This window comes from Trichosurus vulpecula, chromosome 2 (assembly GCF_011100635.1).
Source record: "Trichosurus vulpecula isolate mTriVul1 chromosome 2, mTriVul1.pri, whole genome shotgun sequence".
Classification (NCBI taxonomy): Eukaryota; Metazoa; Chordata; class Mammalia; order Diprotodontia; family Phalangeridae; genus Trichosurus; species Trichosurus vulpecula.
The window spans coordinates 365,681,458-365,708,809 of record NC_050574.1 but is presented as its reverse complement, the minus strand read 5'-3'; the positions used below and the strand labels follow the sequence as shown (position 1 = coordinate 365,708,809).

Here is a 27,352-nt window from a genome sequence, read left to right as displayed (position 1 = left end):
ACTGTTGTGTAATAAATTCGTACCTTGGTGCTGACTGGTATTCTCCTTGGCTTCTTCTCTTCTCTCCACTTCACAAAAAGGCCAAATGTTTTCTGCATAAGGCAGTTCCTAGGCTCTTTTGGACCCCTTGTTGGGAAACTATTTTAGATTAGTTAAATCTCTAAAAATGAAAATAAGTCACTTTCTTATTTTTGTCCATTCTCCATTTTTAAAAACCAGAGATTATTTAAAAGTTGGAGTTAGAGATGATGTAATTCCATAAAATGCCTTCATCCCATCCTTATCTTTCCTTCTCATTTTGTATTTTGACCTGTGTTATAATAGTCAATGATCTTACTATATACAAAGAATTGATTCTAAAATGATTTCCACATTTATAACCAGTCCTTTCTTGTCTGATAAGACATTCAGCCCATTTTATTTGTTTGTGTGATATTACTCAGTGCTGGCCATATACCTCAAAGTTTATCTTAGTTTCTAAAGTCAGCTTAAAAGGAAAAAAAAAACTTAAAATCAAAATTATCTTTGCAAATCTTTTAAGTCACCATAATATGTTTAAATAGCTATAGCTAGAAAATATTTTCATGTTCCTTTTTTAAAAAGGCAGCCTATTATGAAGAACAGATAGATCTGAGAGAATTGCTGTGGAAATCACACCACAGAATGTAAATTAGTCCCTAGACCTAGTTATTGATTGGCAGGTGAGTTAAACAGGAACAGTCAAACAGAAGCAAATTAAAACAGTAAGATTTAGCTGACAGGAAACTGATAGGAAAAATTCCTCTTGAAAGGTCTTCATACATAACTGAAGATAATGCCACCACAAAACAGTTGCTTCTCCCTGCTTTAGTGAGTCAAGACAAAACACAAGAGAACCCAGCATGTGTTTTATAGCAGGTGTGTTCTGGCTCTCCAGTAGTATTAGGAAGATCAACTAAACTGTCCCTCTAAAAGACAACCTAAGCAAAATGAATAAACCTATACTATTATGAAGAGGTAGATCTAGAACTGCACTTAATGCTATAGACGGTTATACTACTTTTAAGTAGTCTGTAAGCATCTGACCTCTCACATTTCCTGATTCTTATTTTTTTCTAATAAGTTTGGCTGTCCTCTCCTTTGTCCACTTTCATATTAACAGTTTAGCAAAATTTGTCATGTTCATCACAGAATTTGTCCACCTCAGCTCTGACATATGTTGGCATATACAGTGCAAAATACTGCATTCATGATGGCCTGTTTGTTTCTGTTCATCTTGAGCACTGCAAGGCAAGATGGCCCATCCCACACATGAAATGGTGTTTCTGGTTGCCTTTGACTCTGTGATAAAATCAATACTGCCAAAACCATTCATCAAATCTTTGATAATTTGTATCTTTCTCATTTATTGGCAACACCTTTATGTTTTTTGGTTTCTTGTACACGGAAAATGCAAACATGGAAATGTTTTCTTTTATCTTTTAGGGCACCAAATATGAGTTTGGTACAATGGAAAGAGCACTTGCTCTGGAGTGAGAGGGCGAGGTTCAAGTCCGGTCTTGCACATTGACCTGTATGAATAGCTTTTTTTTTTTTTAACCTCCCTGAATCTCAGTTTTTTCATCTGTAAAAATAAGGTTGGACTGGATGGTTCTCTGCTCCATATCTATGATCCTGTGATTAAATTAAGGCTACTAATAATTAAATTGGCAGCTAGGTGGCACAGAAGATAGAGTGCCAGGCCTGGAGTCAGGAAGAAGAGCCTTCCTGAGTTCAAATCTGGCCTCAGATACCTACTAGCTATATGACCCTATGCAAGTCACCTAACCCTGTTTGCCTCAATTTCCTCATCTGTAAAATTAGGTGAAAAAAGAAGTGGCAAACCACTCCAGTATCTTTGCCAAGAAAACCCCAAATGGGGTCACAAAGAGTTGGACATGACTGAAACAACTGAACAACAAAAATTAATGTTTACAGATGGTCAAAAGAACTGTATGTTTCTTAGCATATTCTGCTTCCTTTTCTCCCACCATTCCTGTGGAAGTAGAAAGCAATCTCACAGGGCTGAGGGCTATTTTGTACTTTTTCTGCTTTGTGAAAAGCAACATGCTGTAGTGAATGGAGACTTTGCTTCAGATTTCTATACCTATGACTATGGGCAAAGCACTTCACTTCACAGGGGCCCTGTTCAAGTCTTTGAGATTATAAATGAAAAAATAGTAGCTGATTTGCACTGGTTGAGGAAATGTTCTCACCCAAGAATTCACTAGACCAACGAAACTGGACGTCCAATCCAAAAAACAAGCAGACCTGTTTTACAGAATGCCATTCCAAAAACTTTAATGAATTAGTCCTGCCCCCAAAGCAAAGAGTGGTCCCAGCTCAGCCTGGACTGCCTGCCTGCCAAGACTCATGTTCCACTGGCACAGTCTCCAAAAACTTCAAGTCTCCTAGATAAGTTGAAGGACCATAAACATTTAACAATTAAAATTAGAAAATTAAGCTCCCTAAAAGCATTCTTTCAGGATGGGACCTCCTAAGGATTTATAGATAATGCTACTTGATTATACACATTTACCTTGAGATGCTGATGATAAAATATTATTTGAACCTGTTTTTCCCTATTGAGTCTCAGTCTGTATAATAATTACTTGGACCTTAATAAAAGGGAAATAGTTTGAACTAAAATAAATAAATAAATGGAAAGTATAATTTTGGTATCTTCAAAAATTAAACCATCAATCAAATAAAATGAAAACTCAACATGCAAATATAAACCTATCTTCACCAATGAAAGGAAAACAATAACCACAAAACTTTTCCAAGTAGTTGACAAATACTGTTTTTTTTTAAAAAGCAAAGCATTCCCACAAATTAGCAAGGGCGGCTTGACATTTTTCATTTTTTCCAAGCTTGTCATTTAAAAAATAAAATTTGATTTAAAAAATTACAGTAAGACTTTGAGAATGATCATGGAGGTCTTCATGTCAGTATTTATCAGAGCATCCACAAGCACTGATTAAACGTTACTCTATACAAGGCATAGCACTACGCATGATACTAATATTTGATTCTTAATCATCACTCATTGTGGGTATACTCCAAAGCTTTTTCCTGGACCTTTTTCTGTTATCTCTACATCCTCTTTCTCAGCGACCAGAATTTTTCATGGGTTTCATTATCTTCTTAACGCAGATGACTTCCAGATCTCTAGATCCAGCTCTAATCATTCTCTGAAGCTCAAGTACATCACAAATTATATCTACTGGATACTTTCAAATGGATGGTCCATGGCCATCTCAAACTCAGTAAGTTCAAAAGGTCAAGCAATTAAGAACTTCATACCCACATTGTCTACTCTCTTGTATAATGAATCCATAAACATTTATTATGCTCAAATGAAATAATATTTGTAAAATGCTTAGCACAGTTCCTGGTCCAGGGTGTTAAATGTTTGTTCCCTTCCCTTCCCCTACTATGTGCCAGTGACTATAGTACAGGCTATGGATACAATACAATGAATGAAACGATCCCTTCTTGCAAGGAGCTTAAATTCTAATGGGAGAGGTAAATACTTAAATAACTATATAAAAAATAAATATAAAAGGAATAAATACACAGTAATTAACAACAGGGTAGTTTGGAAGGAAGGGTACAAGCTCTTGGGGAAAACAGGAAAGTCATAAAGTACAAAGTGTGTTTGAGTTACATATTTTTTAAAAAAATTATTATCAATTCCAAATTTTCTCCTTCCTCCCATCCCTTCCCCACTTATTGAGACGGCAAAAAATGATACCCATTATACATATGAAGTCATGCAAAACATATTTTCACATTTGCAATGTTGTAGAGAAAAAAAGAGATGATGAAAAATATGCTTCAACCTGCACTCAGTCCATCAGTTCTCTCTGTGAAGATGGATAGCATTTTTCATTATGAGTCCTTTGGAATTGTTGTGGATCACTATATTGATCAGAGTAGCTACATCTTTCAGAGTTTATGATTATTACAATACCGCTGTTACACTGTTCTCCTAGTTCTATTCATCTCCCTTTGTATCAGTTCATACATGTCTTCCCAGATTTTTCTGAAATCCCTCATCATTTCTTACAGCATAATAGTATTCCATAATATATATACTACACATATGGTATACAAGTATACTATAACTTGTTCAGCCATTCCCCAATTGATGGGCATCCCCTCAGTTTCCAATTCTTTGCCACCACAAAAAAACTACTATAAATATTTTTGTATATACAAATCTTTTTCCTTTGATCACTTTGGGATACTGACCTAGTAAGGGTACATGCAGTTTTATAGCCTTATGCCAGAGCTTATGAGGGTCCCAGGGATCACCTGTGGTTCCATTACGTCCTATAATTTCCAAGGATTCAATTTTTGGAGTGGTTGAGTGCCTGGGGGTGAGAGTTATTTTCCCCAGTCCCAACCATAAACCCAGGAGTTCTTCAGGGAGGTCTTTAGGAAGTATGGGGTAGAGTGGGCAAGGAGCTGGGGCACTCAGAGCAGGTGCCTCACAGCCTTCTGTGGCGGCTGTCAATAATATCTTTCAGTTGGCCCTTCAAATTAGTCACCTCTTTTTTTAGTCTAGCAGCCTCCTCAACTCTTCTTTCATTTTCCTCAGGACTACAAACAACAGACTGAATTTTCTTGTTGATTACTTCCTCCTATCAGAGAAAACAAGTGTTAATCTGGTGAGGATATTTGGTGTGGATTGCTCCTTTCAGAAGGACTAATTTTTATTATTCAGAGGAGCCTTTCACAGGGAACTGCAAAGTAGGATCATCCCTGCTATAAACATGCCACTAGGAAATATATTTCACAATGTGCAGGCCATAAAGCTAAAACATCTTCTCAGGCATCCCCAGGGAGATCTTAGAGCTAGAATGGTTCACTGCAAAAAGAATCCACAGACAATATCAAAGACAGACTAAGACAGGGAATTCCCTGGGAAAACCAGAAGGAGGATAAAAAGCAGAACAAGAAAAGGAGTCCCCGTTTTTGCAGTTCAGGAGTTTGGCCTGAGAGTAACCAGCCCTGGTGAACAACTCACTGAACTAATACACTTCAAATTTCCCTCATAATTCTGAGGTTGTCCTAAGTGGATGAATGTAGGACTACATTGGACAAAAAGTTGTCAAAGTGACTCACTCCACTAAAGGGGTACCAGGATGAAACAAGACACAAATATTTGATAAAAGGGTCCCTCCTGGTGAGTCACACTTTGCATTTGAGACCTAGATCATGATGCCATGCTTATCAGGCTATCAGTGAAGCTACCAACCAACATGATCTCAGTCTGGTTTATATTTTATATTCAAGGGAAAGTTAAGGGGGAGAGAGATACACAGAGAGCAAAAGAAAGCAATATAGTAAGAGAAGGCTAAATCTCTTGGAGAAGTAGCCAAATATAACAGACTGCAGCTGCTACCAGAACCCTCAGGTGATCAGTCTGAAAGGATCTGTGGATAAGGATGGCCTGACAAGTTCTAACCTGCCCTGAGTAGCTCCCAGGTCAAGGAATCACATGAACCCCGGCTTTCTGGTCATCTGGAATCCCTATTCATGAGACCTAGTCTGGAGCCAGGGGAAACCTGACTCTGTTCCTTCTGAACCCTAAGATACTCGCTGAGTGCCAATCCATCCCGTGTAGGTCATTCCAACCTTCCCTGGTCTCAGAGACTCATTCAATGTTCAGGGTCTTGGAGGGCTGCTTAGAGAGACCCTTAGGGATCCCTACTCTGATACCAAATTGTCAGCTGAGAATAAATTACAGGTTAAGAAAGTTTGAGGGAAAAAAAAATTATTAAGCTTTCTGGCCAACTCTGGAGGCTCAAGCAGTTACATTTATAGAGTCTGAGCTTAGATTACTGGAAGACAGGAAAATGAAGCTGATTGGCCCCAACATGTGAACAGAAAGCTATTCTCCAAATAAGGCACACAATCTTTATATGAAGGAAGCCATGCTGACCATTAATTAGACCCGAAGGTCTCTGGGATCAGTAAGTTAAGTACTTCCTACGTTAGACAACAAGCTGGGTTAAGCAATAAACAAGTCTGGTCTAAACAATTCCAGTCTTTTGCTGTGCAGGGCAAGGTTGCAACTTTCATGATTTCCCCACAAAGCCATTGAAGTTTACTGAATAAGTGATATACTCACTGTAAACCTACGTGGTTATAATTGCTTCTCACTGTTTTTGCTTTATTCCCTAAAACTAGACCAAAAGGTTCACCTCCTCTTAACTCCTCCAATTATAAGTTCATTGATATGTGGCCCCCTGATCCCAAATGGCCCCAGAGCACCTGAAATCATATACAGGGTATCTCAAAAGTCTTAGTGTAGTTTTCATCTACTAAAGCTTAAGGTATTTAAATGATTAAACTTTAAACCTGCACTAAGACTTTTGAGATACCTGCATAAGGGCTTCCATATCCCTTCTGTTCGCAATCCAGTCCCATTTTCTGATGCCCCTTAAATGGTTACTGCATTCAGATAGCAAAGCAAAGATCTTGCAGTAGAAGTAACAGACAACACCATGTTCCCTTCCAAGTACCAAACTGGGTCTTCAGAAAAGGAGGAAGAATCTCTACTACATCAGAGATGGAGTTTTTCCTACATAAAAAGGGAAAGCTAGGGGCAGCTAGGTGGTGCAGTGAGTAGAACACTGGCCCTGGAGTCAGGAAGATCTGAGTTCAAATCCAGCCTCAGACACCTGACACACTTAATTAGCTGTGTGACTTTGGGCAAGTCACTTAACCCCAATTGCCCTGCCTTTCCCCCTCCAAAAAATAAAATAAAAGAGAAAGCTGGGAAGCCATTTTGAGATGGTTTAGAACTACCACTTCAGTACCCCAATCTGGATGTAGATTTGGAAGACCACAGTGCTTATAAAGAATATCTTTCAATAAAATCCATTTGGACACATCAGTCTTATTATAGGTTTTCTTTTCCTTTCTTTAGCAAGGAAAGTGAGTTATTACATATTCACTTTTTTGAAGAGGTTTTTCCTACAAAATGAACAAAATTAAATGGGTAGGGGAAACTTTTCATGTCTTCATTTTAGAATTTGAGCTGATACAGAGAGCTTTCACTCAATTTGCTGCAGTGAGTAACCCTAATTCACTGCCTCCACTGTGGGGAGCCAGCTATATCCTGTTTAGGCCTCTTAGACCTCTGCAAGGCAGGGTCAATTGAGAAAGGGTCTATGCACGGCAAGGCCAGTTTTAGGATAAGAAGACTTGGCAAAGAAAACCCGTCTTTGTAGCTGATTATCTATATGAGAGATGACAGAAATGTTTCAGTCTGTTTATCTATACAGGAGAGAACATAAATGTTTCAATTTGGTTAGCCTTGAGGAAAAATAGTGTCTCACTCCCAGGAACAAGGAGATAAAAAACTTAACCAATGCTTTATTGTACAATTCTTTGAAGCCTGGATGACTCAGCAATTAACCGGTATAAAATACTGTCAGTAACTCCATTAAAATCAGTCTATAGCTTGACTATACAACTCGCCTAGCCCCATGTCTTTGTCTTTTTGTGTCAATTACTTCATCATATATTCACGCCACTGCAGGCACACTCCACCCCCAAAGAATATACTCCCTCCTCACCTCTGTTTATTAAAGTCCCTAGCTTCTTTCAAAGCTCAGCTCAGCTTAAGCCTCCTATATAAGACATCTCCTGATCCCCATAGTTGCTAGTGCCTAGCACTCAGCCAAAATGACTTTTATTTACTTTATGTATAGTTTGTATTTACTTATATGTTGTTTCCCTCAATAGAACACAAATTTCTTGAGGGCAAAGACTTTTTCGTTTTTGCCTCTGTGTCTCCAGTTCCTGGGATATAGTAGATACTTAATAAACGCTTGTTGAGTGAATAGGTAATATGAAAATCTCTCTAACCCTTTTCTCTAATATAAAGTATTTGCTTAACAAAATACTGCCAGAACAGATGAAAATAGGTCCTTTTTATATGCATGATGATGAAGAAAATAATTAAAATATATCTAGCTCTTTCAAAAGCTTATAGGCAGAGGGGGTATGAACAGTCCATAAGTAATGCCAAGAATGTACTGAAATATGTGGTGGAGTTCAGTCCTTCCTAGTTGATATGCAGCAGAAAACTGAAGTAAAAACAGTCTCAAATGTGTTGCATTGAACAAGTTAGAATATTCTCACCTACATTTTAAAAAGTTTTCTATAAAATAAAATTAACCAGATAACGTTTTAAGTGGCATGGAATCTAGCAGATACACAGTTAACTCCTGGAGTCTAAGATCTTTGAATTTTCAAGTAAACCCAAATGTAACAGGATGAATAAATTTTATCAAAATCTATATGTTCGGTGAAGCCAAGATGATGGCTTGAAAACAGGGACTTGGTCAAGATCTCCCCCAAATCCCTCCAAACACCCGTAAAAAAGGATTCTAAACACATTCTAGAGCTACAGAACCCACAAAATGACAAAGTGAAACAAGTCTCCAGCCCAAGACAGTCTGGACGGTCGCTGGGAAGGGTCTATTGCACCATGCTGGGAGTGGGGCGCAGCCCAGCTTGGCCACGCTGGAAGACACCAGGCCGAGTAGACCAGGCTTTAGGGCCCTGAATCACTGAGCTGTGGCAGTTACCAGACTTCTCAACCCACAAATGCCAAAGACAACTGAGCAGGTCAGTGGGAAAACTGTTGGACGTGGGTGACAGAAGTGCACAGTCCGGCCCTAGCACTGGGGTGGTGGAGGTACCTGTGGTAGCAGTAGCAGCAACTGCATCTGGTGCTCCACGCCCACAGACAGCGGGGGAAATCATGTGGCTGATCAGAGTGGGAGTGGAGGGATCACTTTGCTGGCACTGAGGCAGCATTCTCTCACTTTGCCCTGCTTAGGATCTGGGTCACAGCCCTGGTTGGCGGTCCTTGGGGGAGGAGGAGGGCTGGTGTGGCAGAGCTTGTGGTGGCTGTGGAGAGGGAGCCCTTCTGGTACTTACATGGCAGAAAGGAGTACCTGCACTCACAGACCAGAGCACAGGCCAGGAGAGGAGCATCATGCCACCTCAGAATAGAAGTAGCTCTGAAAGCAGCAGCACAAAACCCCTTAAGCTTCAGACAAAGCACTCTAGACTCTAAAAGCAGTCATACCCTGACAAAAAGCTCAAAAGTCAAGTAATTGGCTGGGAAAATGATCGGGCAGTGTAAAAGGACTCAGACTACAGAATCTTTCTTTGGTGACAAAGATCAAAACATACAGCTAGAAGAAGTCAAAGTCAAAGAGCCTACATCAAAAGCCTCCAAGAGAAATATAAATTGGTCTCAGGCCATGGAAGAGCTCAAAAAGGTTTTGGAAAAGCAAGTAAGAGAAGTAAAAGGAAAATTGGGAAGGGAAATGAGAATGATGCAAGAAAATCATGAAAAATAAGTCAACAACTTGCAAAAAGAGACCCAAAAAAATAGTGAAGAAAATAATACCTTAAAAAAATAGACTAACTCAAATGGCAAAAGAACTCCAAAAAGCCAATGAGGAGAAGAATGCCTTAAAAGGCAGAATTGGCCAGATGGAAAAGGAGGTCCAAAAGAACACTGAAGAAAATACCACCTTAAAAATTAGAATGGAGCAAGTGGAAGCTAGTGACCTTATGAGAAATCAAGCAATTATAAAACAGAAGCAAAAGAATGAAAAAATGGAAGACAATGTGAAATATCTCATTGGAAATACCACCGACCTGGAGAATAGATCCAGGAGAGATAATTTTAAAATCACTGGACTACCCGAAAGTCATGATCAAAAAATGAGCCTAGACATCATCTTTCAAGAAATTATCAAGGAAAACTGCCCTCATATTCTAGAACTAGAGGGTAAAATAGAAATTGAAAGAATCCACTGATTGCCTCTTGAAAAAGATCCCAAAAAGAACACTCCTAGGAATATTGTCACCAAATTCCAGAGTTCCAGGTCAAAGAGAAAATATTGCAAGCAGCCAGAAAGAAACAATTCGAGCACTGGAGAAACACAATCAGGATAACACAAGATCTAGCAGCTTCTATATTAAGGAATCAAAGGGCTTGGAATATAATATTCTGGAGGTCAAAAGAGCTAGGATTAAAACTAAGAATCACCTACCCAGCAAAACTGAGTATAATATATCAGGGCAAAATATGTACTTTCAATGAAACAGAGGACTTTCAAGCATTCTTGATGAAAAAACCAGAATTGAATAGAAAATTTGACTTTCAAATACAAGAATTAAGAGAAGCATGAAAAAGTAAACAGGAAAGAGAAATCATAAGGGACTTACCAAAGTTGAACCATTTTGTTTACATTCCCACATGGAGAGATGATATTTGTAACTCATCAGACCCTTCTCAGTATTAGGGTAGTTGAAGCGAATATACATATATATAGACAGAGGGCACAGAGTGAGTTGAATATGAAGGGATGATAAGTAAAATTAAGGGGTGAGAGAGGAATATATTGAGAGGAGAAAGGGAAAGATAGAATGAGGTAAATGAAAAAACTGTTATAATGGAAGGAAAGAAGGGGTAGGTGAAAGAGAATCTTGCTCTCATCAGATTTGGCTTAATGAGGGAATAACATAGACACTCAATTGGGTATCTTACAGGAAAGTAGGGGGGAATGGGATGGGGGGATAATAGAAGAAAAGACAGATTGGGGGAGGAGGCTGTCAAAAGCAAATACTTTTGAAAAGGAGAAAACTGAATGAAGAGGGACAGAATATGACTATTATGGAAGTGTTTTGCATACTTGCCTTCTCAAGGAGGGTGGGTGGGGAGGGAAGAAGGGAGAGAGAGAATTTGGAACTCAAAGTTCTAAAAACAAATGTTAAAAAAAATTGTTTTTATATGCAACTGGGTAATAATATATACAGGCAATGAGGTATAGAAATCTATCTTGCCCTACAAGAAAGTAAGGGGAGAAGGGATGAGAGGTGGGGTGGGGTGGAGTGGGGTAATAGAAGGGAGGGCAGACTGGGGAAAGAGGTAATCAGAATACATGACATCTTGGGGTGGGGGAGAGGGTAGAGATGGGGAGAAAATTTGTAACTCAAAATCTTGTGGAAATGAATGTTGAAAACTAAAAATAAATTGTAAAAAATAAATAAATAAATGAAAACAAAAAATGTGTATGTTCAAAGCATTAATGCTACTGTAGAATTCTCAAGATACATCTTTGTTTCTTCCACAAATCAATCATTAAACATATCTGATTGCAACCCTTAATGACAAATATGCTTTGCAATATTAAAAAAAAATTTGTAATGGGCTCTTTAACAGATTGGGTTAGAATAAGGATTGGAAGCCTCAGGTTTAGGGTCCTAATTCAACCGCTAGTTTGATTTTATCAAGCCCCCAGGACAATATTACTTTGGTTATAGCTGCTATAGGCCACAGAATCATTTTACCCAAGGGGATCTGCTGTTATAGTGAGTAAAATTTTATGCTCCTTGTTCTTAATTCTAAAAGTGAGTAAAAGTGTTATATTTCTCTAAGGGGATAGAAAAGCATAAATTCTAGTAGTATATAGTTTTTAACTTACTTTTTTTTGTGGGACATTGGCCCTCTATCAATAAAATCTTTCTCTCCCATCCCTGGAATTAGACAGGTCAGGAATTTGGGTCCCCAATCTGACTGTGCCTTTTAATCTAGAAAAATCCTATTCTATTACCAGACAATACAAATGGTTCAGTCAAAACCAATAACTACTACTAGAAAAATTCAAAATGGGTCATGAGTACAATCTTCACCAAGTACTTACTATACATTAGCATCTTATCTTAGTGTCAAATCCTTATGCCCCTCTCAAGGGATTAAATTAGATGTCCTCTGAGGTCCTTCCAGCTCTAAATCTATGATCTCCACTAAAGAATAAAAATAAATCTGATAACCTAGTAAAAAATCCTCCAACAGATTATTTTATTTAGTTATTAACTATAGTGGGAGGCAGCATGGTTCAGTGAAAAGATCACTCTGTCCATAGTCAGAATATTCAGAGTTCAAATCCTGGCTCTGATCTTTACTAATCTGTGTGACCTTACATTTAAGGTCTCTGAGCCTCAGTTTCCCAATCGGTAAATTAAGGAGTTTGGATTAGATGTATTCTTCCATTTCTAATTCTATGAAACCTATGGTTAACATTCTATAGATTCAAATTTTTGCATTTTAAGTGATTTTATAGAAAAAGAAGCAGATTTACTTTTGCTATTTCCTTCTTTTACTGGGTACTTAACTATGGGGAATAAATATCATTCATCAAAAACCAGTCCAAAATAGTGATAAATCTTTAAGTCATAGTTCCACTGAATAATAGACTAGAAGTGAATTCTACTATATTTACAAGAATTTCAAAATTTTTACTATGCTTATTGATGAATTAATTCCTAGTGGTTTTTTCTCAGAAAAAAATAGATTTTTGCTTCAATAATGGTTATCCTAGAGAGATTCGGAAACAAGAGATTCCTTAGAAATATATGCAGCACTAGATATATACCCCCAAAAAGATCAAAGACAAAAAGAAAAGTCTGTATGCACAACAAAAAAATCATAGCAACATTTTTCATAGTGAAATAAAACAATGTTAATCTACTGAAGAATAGCTAAGCCAACTGTGGTACATGAATGTAATGGAATCTACCATTTTTTAAAAAAAGATGAATATGAAGACTTCAAAAAAAAAATCATGGATGAGGAAATTCCCTCTATTAATGAAGATTGGAAACTGCTCCATAATTTATGATCTTGGGTGGGGGCAGGCAGAACAGGGACTGAAAAGTTAAGTGATTTATCTATCTGCGGTCACAATGGCAGTGTGTTGGAGGTGGATTTGAACCTAGGTCATACTGACTCTGAGACTCTCAATTCACTACAACATCCTGTCTTTCAAAAAGAGCACAAAAATATCAAAGATATCAACAATTTCTTTTTAATTTTGAAGAAGACAGTTAAAGAAAAAGCAACTCTCCCAAAATCATAGGCAACAAAGTATGGTGCTACGGACTCAAATCCTCAAACCTACAAAAATCTTATGACAAGAAAATTTCTTTAGCTTTAATAAAGTCTCTTTAAATGATATGTACAAGTTTTGTGATTCTTCTTTAAAGGAGGAAATTCTGCTAAATTCTGAAAAATTTATTATTTGTTATGTATTATTTATATTATTATTTGTTAATTAAAGTTTTAATTTAAAATTAATAATATAAATACATATTATACAAATATTGTATTATGTTTGTTATAAATTATTTGTATTATTCCTCTGTCACCACAGTTCACCTCATAGTCAACCTTCAACTGCCCAAAACAGATAAACACTGTTAGAATGTTTTTGGCAATATTCCTCAAGTACTCTATTTATCCCCAGCTTACTATAAAAATGTTGTTATGTTCTGGGATGTGGCAGAAGGGAAGCTAATTTCGAATGATTAGATTCAGCCATTGATCAAATTATAGTGATTTCAATGCTTCCTGTAGTGTCATATTTCAAATTCAACAAACAAATTCTCAACTCACTTGGAAAGAACAAAACAATCGTGTTTTACAATAAATTATTTAACAAACATTAAGCATCATGTAAAAAGACACACTTAGGTGGATTGGAGGGAACAATACAAGACATGTTGAGAAGACAAAGTAACTAAGACAAGGTTAACTGACTGGATTTGAAATCTGAGGAACAAGGAGAATTCAATGAAGTCCTATAAATTACAAAGTTTAGAAGGCAAATAGCACCTAGCCCTCGAGGTTATTGTAGGAATTAAATGTGATATTTGCAAAGTACTCAGCACAGTGCCTAGGATATATAGGTGCTTAGTAAATGTTTGTTTCCTTTCTTTTCCTTCCCTCTTCACTCCAATTCCTGCCTTGTTCCCTTTAATAAATCTACTTCTCAGTTCTTCAAGCTACTCAATTCCCATAACCTACTCCTCCCCCAGTTATACAGGAAGATAGTCCTATCTTTGGTCTCTCCAGTACCAGAAAGTATCCCACTTCCATGTTCATAATTTTGAAAATCCCTCTATCTAATCATTACATTTTATCTTTCTAACTCTCCTTATGCCTCACTACCCCTAATCCTATTCTTCACCCTTGCTGTGAGCATCAGTCCCTCTATGCCTCAAGTATTTTCCCAGGTATCAACTCTTCTCTAGCTATACCTTCCACCTTTCCCAAGCTCGATGCCTTGATAAATCAGTTAACTCAAATATTCTGCTCCTTTTGTCCTATTAGCAACTGCAGATAGCCCCACCCACCCGTTTTATTGCTTTTCACAAGCTGCAAAACAGAGTGAAGCAAGTCACAAAACCATGCAGATTAGGTACACTACAAATTTATGTTATCCATTTTCAGTTGGGACTTTACTGAAATAAGGAAATCCTACTACTCCTCCTTAATTGACTTTGTCTCACTCACCACACAGCAACTGGTTGAAATCTTCTCTTCTTGAGCATCTTAAAAATAACCTTTCCCCTCACTCTCTCAGTTGAGGGCTTCAACTCATCTTTAACTTTAAAAATTGAGATCATACATCTAAATATCCCACTTCAGTTAATTCTCATCTTATCTTCATTAGAAAATTGAAACTATTCCCTAGGAGCTTCCTCCTCCACTCTCCTCCTTTTCCCCCAGTCTCTGATAATGAGGGGCCTTTCTCCTAGCCAAAGGCTACCTATGTGCCCTCTAATCCTATCCCCTCATCTTCTCCAAAAGAATGCCCCCTCATTCATTCCCTCTTGCTAATCTTTCACCTCTTGCTCTCTAGTGGTTCCTTTCCTATTGCCTAAATATGCCTATCTTCCCCTATCCTTAAAAACTACTCTCTACCATCCCCCACCTCAAGCGATCATTCTATATTTCTTCTCTCTCAACCAAACTTCTAGAAAAAAAGCCATCTTCATTAGTTGTTTCCACTCCCTCAACTGCTCTTCAAACATTCCTTTTCATCACAAATGAAACCACTCTCCAAACTTACCAATATCTTTTTTTAAAACATATTTTCAAATTGGTCCTGTTGTAAAGGATTATAACCAACTGGAGGAAGCACTGGAGAGAAGAAACAAAACAAAACAACAAAAAAAGGGAAGAGATAGTATGGTTCCATCTGCATTCATCCTCTAGATGTGGATGGCATTTTCACGGTGAATCTTTTGGAGCTGTATTAGGTCCTTGCATTGCTGAGAAGAGCTAAGTCTATCAAAGCTGGTCATCATACAATGTGGCTGTTACTATGTACGATGTTCTCCTGGTTCTGCTCATTTCACTCAGCATCAGTTCATATGAGTCTTACCAGGTTTTTTCTGAAATCTGCCTGCTCATAATTTCTTATGGCACAATAGTATTCCATTATATTCATATACCACAACTTGTTCAGCCATTCCTCAATTGACGGGCATCCCCTCAATTCCCAATTCTTCGCCACCACAAAAAGAGCTGCTATAAATATTTTTGTACATGTAGGTCCTTTTCCCATTTCTATGACCTCTTTGGGATACAGCCCTAGATGTAGTATTGCTGGGTCAAAGGGTATGCACAGTTTTATAGGCTTTGGGGCACTGTTCCAAATTGCTCTCCACAACTCCACCAACAATGCACTAGTATTCCAATTTTCCCACATCTTCTCCAACATTTATCATTTACCTATTTTGCCATTTTAGCCAATCTGATACATGTGATATGGTACCTCAGGGTGGTTTTGATTTGCATTTTTCTACTCAAAAAGCATTTTATATGACTATAGCTAGCTTTAATTTCTTCATCTGAAAACTGCCTGTTCATATCCTTTGACCATTTATCAACTGGGGAATGACTTGTATTCTTATAAATTTGACTCAGTTATCTATACAGTTTAGAAATGAGGCCTTTATCAGGGACACTGGCTATAAAAATGGTTTCCCAGCTTTCTGCTTCCCTTCTAACCTTGGCTGCACTGGCTTTGTACAAAACCTTTTCAATTTAATATAATCAAAATCATCCATTTTGCACTTCATAATGTTCTCTATCTCATTTGGTCATAAATTCTTCCCTTCTCTATAAATCTCACAGATAAACTATTCCTTCCTGTCCTAGTTTGCTTAAAGTATCAGCCTTCATATCTAAATCATGTAGTACCCATTTTGACTTTATCTTGGTGTATGGCGTAAGATGTTGGTCTATGTCTAATTTCTGCCTTACTGTTTTCCAAGCAATTTTTGTCAAAGAGCAAGTTCTTATCCCAGAAGCTGGAGTCTTTGGGTTAATCTAACAGTATGTTACTACAGTCATTGACTATTGTGTCTTGTGTACCTAACCTATTCTACTGATCCACCATTCTATTTCTTAGCTAATACTCCAATGATATCTTAATTGCCAAATCTGATGGCCTTTTCTCAGGCCTTAACCTACCTGACCTCTTCTGATACATTTGTACTGCTGACTGCCCTGCTCCTGGATATTCTCTTCCTGGGATTTTGTAAAACTACTCTTTCCAGGTTCGTCTCTCTTACACTTCCTTATTTTTCTTTGCTGGCTCATATTCCATAGTACAACCCTGGGAGGTGTTTTCCATGGCCTTGTCCTGGGCACTCTGACCTCTCTCTAGTCTGTCTCTTAATGACTTTATCGACTCCTACAAATTGAGTTATGATGAACCCCAGCCTCTCTCCTGAACTTGTTATCATCTGCCTTTTGGACATCTCAAATGCATATACTAGAAACATCTCAAACATAGTGTCTTCAAAACAGAACTCATTACCTTTCCCTAAAAATTCTCTCCTCTTTGGAAACTTACTATTTCTGTTTAAATACCACCATTCTTCAGGTATCTCAAGTTCATGTTCTTGGCATTATCCTTGATTTCTCTCTCTGCCTCACTCACTGATATGATATCTAATCAATTGCCAAATCTTGCAATTTCCACTTCCACAACATATCTCATACCCTACCCTTTCTCTCTAGGTACTAAAATCCAAGCTTTAACTTTTTTGCCTAAATAACCTGCTAATTAGTCTTTCTGCCTCAAATCTGCCCACTTTGCTTTAATGCCTTAAGAGCCAATCATATCACTCCCCTACTTAAACTCCAATAACTCTTTCTTGCCTGTAGGATAAAATATGAATCCCAAAGATTAGTTTTCAAAGCCCTTCACAACCTGACCCTAATCTACCTTTCAACTTCATTATACAGTAATTCCCCTTCCAAACTCTGAGATGCAACTAAAATGGCCTTTTCCACTAGCTGTCCTCCATGCCTGAACTATACTCTCCTTTCACTTTCACTTTATAAAATTCCTCTCTTCAATTCAAGCAGTTCTTTCTACATGAAACTTTTCCTGATCCATGAAACTGTTAGAGCTCTCCCTACTTGCCTTGTACTTAACTATCTTGCACTCATTCTCTTAATTTTTATTCTGTATATACTTATATATGTACTTGTCTCTCCATTAGAACATACACTCTCCAAGAAAGGGATTGTTTTAGTCTTTGTAATGGTATCTCCTGAGCTCAGCACAGGACCTAGAACAAAACAGGCATTTAATTAATGAACTGATTAATAATATTCTTGTTGTACCTGTCATATCACTAATATTCATTTTCTAGTTGGATCTTTTGCCATGCCCATTAACTCCAAGTGTCTCCCAAGGCTCTCTCCTGGGCCCTCTTCTCTTTTCTCTCAACATCATCTCACTTGATGTCAGCCACCTAGGGTTCAATTATCATCTATATGGTGATGATTCCCAAATCTATATATCCAGACCTAATCTCTTTCCTGAGTTCCAGTTCCGCATTACAAACTGCCTATTAGACACCTTGAAATCTATGTGCCATAGCCATCTAAAATTCAACATGTCCAAAACAGAAATTAGTATCTTTTCCTCAAAACCCAATCCTCTTCTGAACTTTCTGATGGCTGTCTAGGACAGAAGTGTCAGATTTGCAGCACCCAAACTCTCCAGCCCAAACAGTTTAAAATGTTATTGTGAAATGTTTAACAAAACAAATTAAAATACAATATAACATAGATGATGGAATCTGTCATTTTCCACCTCTATCTCAATTTGGCACCACTGATCAAAGGCAAAGGTCTCAAAACTCCCCAGTGCAGTCTGAACCACAGCAGAACATACCTGGGAAGTGTTTAACAAAAAATAAAAATACTATACAATATTGATAATGTTAAGTTGTGATTTTCTCTCACTTTCTATTTGAGTTTGATACCACCTGTCTAGGGTACGTACCCCCATCCTTCCAGTTACTCAAATTTACAACCTCTGCCGTCACCCTTGATCCCTCACCTCATTCACCCTACAAGATCAATCAACTGTCAAATCTTGCTGTTTCTACCTCCCTAGCATCTCTTGTCTAGTCCCATTCTCTTCACTCACAAAGCACTTTTGCTCAGGCTTAGTTCTTTGAAAGTATGCAAACAAATATGCCACAAAAGTTAAAGGGACAATTCATCACCTCTCACCTAGACTGTCAGAAGAGACTTCTAACTAGTCTCCTAACTTCAAGTCTCTTCCTCCTCTAATCCATCTTCCACTCAGCTGCCAGAGTGACTTAAGCTTAAGTCAGACCATGTCACATCCCCTACTCAAATTCCAGTGGCTTCCTCTTAATTCTAGGACCAAATATAAACTCCTTTGCTTGGTATTTAAAACACTTCCAAACCTGGCCCCTTCTTATTTCCCCAGTCTCCTGACACATTACTCCTATTTACACAGAGTGTAATCCAGTCATACTGGACTATTTGCTGTTCCTCACACAATGTCCACCTCCCATCTTTAGCCTATGCACCGACCATCCTCCATTACTGGAATGCTCTCCCTCTCAAATCAAATGAGATGATGTTTGTAAAGCATTTAGCCCAGTGTCTGGCACAAAATAAGTGCTTAATGAATACTTTTTCCCTTCCCCTGCCTCTCTTCACCTTCCCCTCTTGGAATTCCTGGATTCCTCCAAGACTCAATTTCAACACCAACACCAGTCAGAAGGCCTTTCCAGTTACTCCAACTCTAAGGAATTCTCTTTAAAGGAGCCTTTCCATCCATCTGTCAGTATCTTTATGTGCCTCTTTATATACATGTTTTCTTTCCTATTAAAATGTAAACTCCTTAAGGCTAGGGACTTTTGTTTTCTTTTTCTTTGTATTCCCACAGCTTAGCACAGTGCCTGGCACAGAATAAACACTCAATAAATGCTTTTTTATTGATTGTGATAAAGCAAGTAAAGAACCAAAGTAAAAATGAGTGCCTGATAAATTCTGTGAAAGGCACAAACAGTATGACAAAAATAAGGATAATTCATTCCTAAAGGAGGTGATAAGAAAAGACTTCAAGAGGAGGAACTGGCATATAACCTGGGCCCTAAAATAACATCTTTAAGGATAGAGGTTAGGGAGAAGGCACATTGTATGCAAAAGGTATGGTATCAGCAAGATAGGAGGCATATTTAGAGCACAAGTGGTCCCAATTGGAGATTTATATAGGAGGGCAATAGAAGAGGAGGCTGGAAAAACAGAAAGTCTCCCAAATCCATCCCTCCTAAATTTTCCTATTTCAGCCAAAGACAATGTCATCCTTCTAATCACTCACATTCACAACTCAGGAGTCACATGTGACTCTTAGTTTTCCCAAACCTTTCCAAAGCCAGTCAGATGTTTCATCTTGTCTAGTCTGCCTCACTATTTCTAGTTCCCTTCCCCTTCTCTGCATCCACACCATAATAGTATAACAATCCTCTCACCTGGAGTAATGCAGTAGGTTAATTGGTTTCACTATCTCTAGTCTTTCACCTCTCAATCTACTCTCCACCTAGCTGTAAAGACAATCTTCCTAAAACCTAAAACCGACCATGATCGAATCCCTTCTCAAGAAGCTCCAGTGATCCCTTTTACCTCTAGGATAACTCTTCTGTTTGACATTTAAAGCCCTTCACGATCTGGTTCTAGCCTACCTTGGCATACTTTTTCATATTACACCCTCTCACAAAATGTTCCAGTTAAGGTGGCCTACTACTTAGTATTCCCCAAACGTGACATTTCATCCCCTCTCTTCTTGACTCTACAAAGGCTACCCCATTTCTAAAATGCTCTTCCTCTTTAAATTCCTAACTTTCTTCAGACCTCATATTGGGTGCTATCAATAGGAGGCATTTCCCAATCTCATAAATTAACTCTTTCATCTCACCCCACCAACATCACTTTGCATTTACCTGACATAGACTTTGTTCTAACTTATTCATGTATGCTTTATATCCTACTCATAAAAGGTAAGGTCCTTGAAGTCAGAGAATTTTTTTTTTAATATCCCTAGTATCTAGCAGTAATTTGTACCTATCAGGCTTAACAAATGCTCCTTGAATTGAACTAACTCCCTTATCAGGCATTGGTCTTTCCTTCTGTATGAAACCAGACTCTATCTAAAGGGTCAATGGTGCATTCTCTCATTAGCGGAGATTGATTACCCAATGCCCAGAGTCCGTGTAAGGGGCTTGAGGGGCAAAGTTGGTGAGACCTGGAGAGAAAAGAGATGCAGCTGTGCCACTCTAATCTCTCTTCAGGCCCCTCAAGGGAGAGAAAGACCTTGGGAATGTAAGAAATGATAGTATGGTATCTGGTTGTGCTCCCATAGAAACTATCCATATAGCTGAGTTAAAGTTCACCTGCCAAGACAATGGCCAGCCAGGGAACGGGGAAGCTAGAGAAGCTAAACCGGTTGAATCAGTCCAAGCTTATCATGTCAGTTCAAGGGTTAGGTCCTGGTCAAGTGTCCAGGTCTACTAATCTGCATAATTTACATATGTTAAAGAGGGAAGGTATGGTAGTAAAGAATGTAGACTAATCCTAACTCAGATAAGGAAGATAGAACTAATTAACTTCACTTTTGCTTCTGTATCCTTAATATCCTACCTTTATAAACTGTATGACTTAAGAAAACTATGTAAAAAAGTAAAGAATATAAACTAACCATAACTCAAACAGGAGTGGAGGAGCTGGTAACCCTCACTCCTGCTTCTGTTATCAGGGTGAGTGTTCCTAGTGAGCACTGCACCCACTCTCTCGAGTTGTGTAATAAACTCCTTCTTCTGCCCACTCTGGTCCTGAGTTCTTTGGGTGAGAATAGTCAGATCACATGGATCTTCCTAAGGTTATGCTACCAAGAAAGCAATGAGCTATGGAAGCACATCTCGGTCTAACTTCCAGACGTTGCCTTGGGGAGTCCTGTGATCCCCACTGTGGTGTTAAGGGGGCTAACCACTTGGTATTTCCCTAGGGAGCCCTGTGGTCTGCACAGCCTTCCTTAGGAGTTATCACTCAGGTCTTTCTCAGGGTCCAACCCTAGGATGTCCTGTGATCCCCACAACCATTCTAAGGGGCCATCACTTGGGTCTTCCTCAGGATCTAACCCCTAGGAAGCTTTGTGATCCCCACAGTTAGAAGGGGGGCTACCACTTGTGGTCTGCACAGCCTTCCTTAGGGGTTATCACGTGGTTCTTCCTCAGGGCCTGACCCTGCCTAGGGAGGTCCTGTGATCCCCACAGACTAAGGGACCATCACTTGGTTCTTCCTCAGGGTTCCAGGAAGTCCGGTGACCCCCAAATCTGTGTTTCTCACAGGAAGAAGCTGATATGTAGAGGAGCTGGCAATCTCTACCAGATTGCTACTCTAGAGACTTCAAGGAATTTTCCCTTGGATAAGATCTACGATTCTCTCAATTTAGTTGAGTTATTTCACTCTCAATAGAACTCATTCACTGTGTATTGTCTGGCATATGGTTTCATATGTCTACTTTTTCATTTTTCTGTCTTGCTATCTACTTGGATGAATGGATGTATTTGCATTCATTGTAGAACTGGCATCTGATAGGAAGGGGGTCAAGCCTTGGATATATAGCTAGGGACACTCCTTTCCCATTAAGCAACAGTAATTAGGAATGTAGTTTAAACCTAAAAATTACTTTCCCTAGACTAACAATATTAAATGGGGTAGACAGATATAATTCTAGCCCAGGACTCCCTCACTCTGAGGAGAGGAGAGAAGCCAGCTTTAGTACCAATCTCCTGCTTTCCTTCTTAGCAAGAATTAAAGTCTCTTTTGGAGACAGTTAAGGAAAGGCGATTGGGGAGTTATCTATTTTTGCCAGTCACATCTAGACAGACCTCTGCGTGCGCACATAACATACATGGACAAAACCAAAACAGTACCCACCCAAACCTCCTTACATATGCGAATGTGCTCATTGTCCCCTCTGACTAATCACCCTCAAACTTTCAGTGCATATGTGTGTGTGTTCCACCACTATCTGCAATACTGACTTTCTTGAGAATTTTTTCTAAAAGTTTCTAAAATCCAAAATTTTTAATGAAGGTACAAATGTAAATATAAGATTCATGAGGGCAAGTAATTTCATTTTAAATTCCCTAAGAGCACAGTATCTCATACCATATTATGCACATAAACACCAAATCTAAATTTGAAGCTTTCTCAGACTAACTGAAAGGAGATGATTTGCCCTCAACTTCAGCTGACTCAAAATAATGTGACTCCAACTACTACTATACAATCTACCTAGCTCATATTTACTTTTTAATATAAATTGTATTTACCCCCCCCAAATAAAACCAGTTTGTATAAAGCCTAAGTACGGTTTATAATCAGTTTCATTTTTTTCAGTAACTTTTTTTTCTTTCAAAAACATTTCATTGTAGGGGTATAACTCACACCAGTATAATATTAAAATCTATTTAATACTGATAGGTTTTGTCTGTATTTTTTCTACTTGTTCACTCACTCCAGTACAACAAATAGGGAACTGAATTCAGTGGGAGTATGAAACAGCACTGCATAGTAGAAAAAGTACTGGATAGGGAATTTAAAAACCTGCTTTCAGATTCTAGCTCTGCAACTTATTATCTGTGACCTTGGAAAAATTACTTCAACTTTCTAGTTTTCAGTTTCCTCATCTGTAAAATGAGGGGTGGGGAAAAGCATTAGAGGGGCAGAGAATGGAGACAGATGATCTCTAAGATCTTTTTGAGGACTTAGTTTATGATCTCACCAACAGTAAGACACCCAAATAATAACTAAAGGAATATTTACAGAGAAAAGATGAGATCTAGAATCAGAGGACATGGTTCCAATTCTCTCAAAGTTACTACTTTTCTCACCCTGGTAAGTCATTTCAGTTTTCTCAACTGTCCATTTGGAATAAAAAGCTTCTATGGTCCCATCCAGCTCCCATTCCATAAAAGTGATCATGACATTTAAAAATAAGTTCAGACCCTTGAAAAATGAGCCCAGATTGAGAAGAGATGACTCTGCAGTTACCAAATTCACTCAGCATGTTTTACCTCTGCTTGATCTCACAAACCATCCACTGATTTTATTTTGGAAAATTTCATCACGAATTAGGATACGTTTCCCCCTAAAATTCAATCTCTTGAATGCATCCAGCCTTCTTTGTTCAAGTTATATTCTATTTTTATTTTTTCTACCCAAAATGCAGTCATCAGAAAGCATTTATAAAGTTCCCACTATGTGTTGGGCAGGCACTGTAAATAAAAAGGAAAAACCTCAAAGAGTCCTCCTTGTATTCAAGAAGCTTATATTCCATGGGGGAACTGTACATCTATTAGTACTTAAAGAATATAGAGAGAATGCGTGCAAAATAAATACAAGGTAGTTTAAATATAGGGTAGTTAACAAGAGAGAGAATTAGAAATTAGGTGGAGGGGGTCAGGAAAGGCTTGTGTAGAAGGCGGTACACACATAATCTGCTTCCTGAAAGAAAAGAATAATTATATGTTGCAGAGGCATTGCAACTATATTGCAGAGGTATGGAAGGATTCACTTGAAGATAGGGGGGCCACTAATGCAAACATGAAGAGATCAGAGATGGAGTGCTTCACACATCAGGAGAAGGAATATCAATATGGCTGGATCATGAAGTGCAGGAAGAAAAGTAATACATAACAAATATTGAAAGACAGGTTAGGACCAGGTTGTGAAGAACTTTAAAAGTCAAATTTAAAGAGTTTATATTTTGTCCTACAGACAAAGGGAACCACTAGAATTTATAGAGTAGGAAAGCAGCAAAGTCAGACCTGTACTTAAGGAATATCACTTTGTCAGTTGTGTGGAGGAGGGACTAGTGGCAGCAAGACCAACTGCAATAATCCAGGTGAGAGGTTTGTGTCAACTCAGGATGGGTCAATTCAGGAGATACCATAGTAATAGGAATGCGATTTAGCAATTGACTGCATAGGCCATCCGCTCAATTGAAAAAGCAATGGCTTTCCATTTCAATGCTTCAATATTTTTCTTGCATGCTTTCTACTCTGAGAAGCATTCTAGAAAGACGATCAGATAATCAAATAAATCACATTTCCTTATTTTGGGGGGTGATGGTAGTGGAAGAATGTTTACTATTTACTTATACCAGGAGATCTAAAAATGTGTGTTATATATTAGCACTCCTATTAACGTGACGGTAATCTATTTAAATTACAATAGAATATTAGGGCTGGAAGGGGCCTTAGAGAGAACCTTGTCCATCCACCTCATTTTACACAGATGACTGAAAGAGGCCCAAGGAAGTTAAATAACTTGCCAAAGGTTACATGTATTCCTCAGTATATCAAGATTTCAAATACAGGTACCCTGTACTTACAAGGCAGCAGCTAGATGGTGCAATGAATAGAGAACCAGGCCTGGAGTAAGGAAGATCTGGGTTCAAATCCAGCCTCATACACTTACTAGCTGTGTGACCCTGGGAAAGTGACTGTTTGCCTCAGTTTTCTCATCTATAATATGAACTGGAGAAGGAAATGATAAACTACTCCAGTATCTTTGCCAAGAAAATCCCAAATGAGGTCAAGAAGAGTAGGACAAGACTGAAACACAAAAACAAAGGTACTCACAAGATCAGGTACAAAAATGCCTATGTAGCCATTCTCTAGAGAGTAGTTTATCTCTTACATATTATTAAATGCATATTTTTTTCTACAACATAGACTCAACGTCCCTGAGCCTCATTTCCATCTATAAAATAAAAAGACTGAACTAGCCAATCTCTGATGTGCCTTCCAGCTCTGAGATCTTATGATCCTTTGACACAATGAAAATAAGCTCTTGCAGAGGACCCAGGAGTAAATCCAGTTTCTGATACTTAACTACCTAAGTGACCTTGGACAAGACACATGCTTTACAGACCTCACCTTGTCACTTCACCCTGTTTGCCTTAGTTTCCTCATCTATAAAATGAGGGGGTTGGACAAGCCTTTTCTGAGGTTCCCTTGAGCTCTGTCATCATGATCCCATGATTGTCAAGATCTCAGCATCTCCACAAAAATCTGCTTACAAATGGGAGGAACATTTAAATGACAGCTGGACTCAAACATGGAAATCAATACAAAAAGCCTTACACACACTTCAATGAAACCAGAAATTCAGTGGACAGCTATATTTTCCAACTAACACTGGACAAATTTAAAAAGTAAAGCCAAAATATGGTACAGTATCATTTTAACTGGGGGAAATATTAGCCTTTACTTTTTCTTTCCTATTTAATTCTTCCCTCAAACTCTTATGCAGGTTTTTCATTACGCAGTTTTCATTACTTCCAAAATATATTTCTTAAGGATTTTAATCAGAAAAAAAAAAATGTTTTGCTGCTTTTTGGAAAGATTTGGCTAGCTTCTTAATGTGGAAAATAACTTTATTAGAGCAATGTAACATTGTAACTTGGGTTGAAACCAGCATATGACCAAAGTAATCTTGACCACCATTCTTAATAATTTGAGTAGTAAATACCACTTGTTAACTGAAAAACTTCTCCTTTTGGTCTGACTGATGTGGGAATACAGAATAGGTATCCTTAGATTTAGGAAGCTAAACTTTTTGTTATTATGATTTGAGTTTCATCAGTTAAAAGATGATATTCATTCTTTTTTCTCAATTGACTTCCCCCCCTCCCAGATATTACCCTCTCCATAACTTTTGAAACCTTTTATCTTTTAAGTTTTCTACTCAAAGAAAAAGATTAGCTGAATTCCATCCTTGCTTCTCTTCCCAAATCATTAATTAACCAGACTTTATTAGCTTCATTACCATCAAGAAACAGCCAAGAAACTTCAAATTTAAGAACTCAGCATGGACCACTACCCACTTTCTGACAGAGAAGTGATTAACTCAAGATAGAGTGAGACACTTATTTTTGGATGTGGCTAATGTGGAAATTTGTGTTGCTTGACTATGCTCATTTACATGAGAATTTTTTTCCTTCTTGTTTTTTTCAATGGATGGTTGGAAGGGAGAGGAAATAAATGCTTGTTGATGTAAAAAAATTTTTTTAAATGAGTAGAGGTCACACATATATACACACAACCACAGGCACAACTAGACACACATCTACCTAAATATTGTATATATTCCTAAGACTGGCAACACCCGCTCCCTAAACCAGGGGATATTAACCTAAGGCCGGGGAACTGATTTCCTAGAAACATTTTGATAACTGTATTTCAATAGAATTGGTTTCCTTTAGAATGCTAAGTTCTCTATTTCACGCATTTTAAGACATTATTCGGAGAAGGGAGTCCACAGGCTTCACTAGACTGCCAAAGGGGGGTTCATGACCCAAAAGGAAGCCCTGCTTTAGGTAACCCCGCAAAACCCCTACCCCAGCCTCAGCTCCGGGGTGGATGCGGGGCAGCAAGTTCCGCGACCACAAGCACAGGCTGCAAGTTGTCTGTTCCCCCGGGGAGATGTCGCGCGGGTCTTCCCCACAGACCGCACATCTGCGGGTCTTCCTGGGAACATCAGTGAAGAAGCACAGCCCGGGGGAAGGGGGGGGTGTGTGGAAACACCCCAACCTCACGCAGCCCTGCCCGCCCCTCCAACACCATGCACAGCTCGCCCCAGCCCCCGCAGGGGGAGGGGGCGGCCCTGGTCAGCTCACCTAGTTGGGCTCCGGTGTCTTGAAGCTGCAGCAGAAGTACGAGGAGGAGAAAGAGGGGGGTGGAAAGAGAAGGGGAGGAGAGGAAGGAAGTGAAGGGAGAGGGGGAGAGGGAGAAGGCGGCCGCCCGGGCCGGGACCCGGACCGGGGGAAGCCACGACAGGCTGAGCTGGGTTCTCACCATCCCCCGGCTCTCCATCCCGGCCTGCAGTCCGCATGCATAGTGCGGGCGGCGGCGCGGAGCTGGCTGAGCCCCGGGACCCGCGGCGGCCACAGGGGCTGGGGGGTGGGGGGGATGGAGAGCGCGCGGCCCTCTGGCGCCCCGGCTCCCTCCTTCTCCTCCTCCTCCTCTTGCCCCCTCCCCCGCTCCTTTCTCTTCCTCTTCTTCCTCCTCTTCTTTTCCCGGCCCTTCCTTC

The 27,352-nt window shown here is 38.9% G+C and overlaps 1 protein-coding gene across 1 annotated transcript in view; it reads right to left on the bottom strand.

The window, feature by feature from the left end:
• Nucleotides 1–27,135, bottom strand: part of DCBLD2 (discoidin, CUB and LCCL domain containing 2) — a 127,713-nt gene extending 100,578 nt beyond the window's left edge. The window contains exon 1 of the mRNA XM_036746335.1: nucleotides 26,940–27,135. Coding sequence (XP_036602230.1) covers nucleotides 26,940–27,135 — 196 coding nt within the window. The remainder of the gene's footprint in view (nucleotides 1–26,939) is intronic.
• Nucleotides 27,136–27,352: the final 217 nt, after the last annotated feature.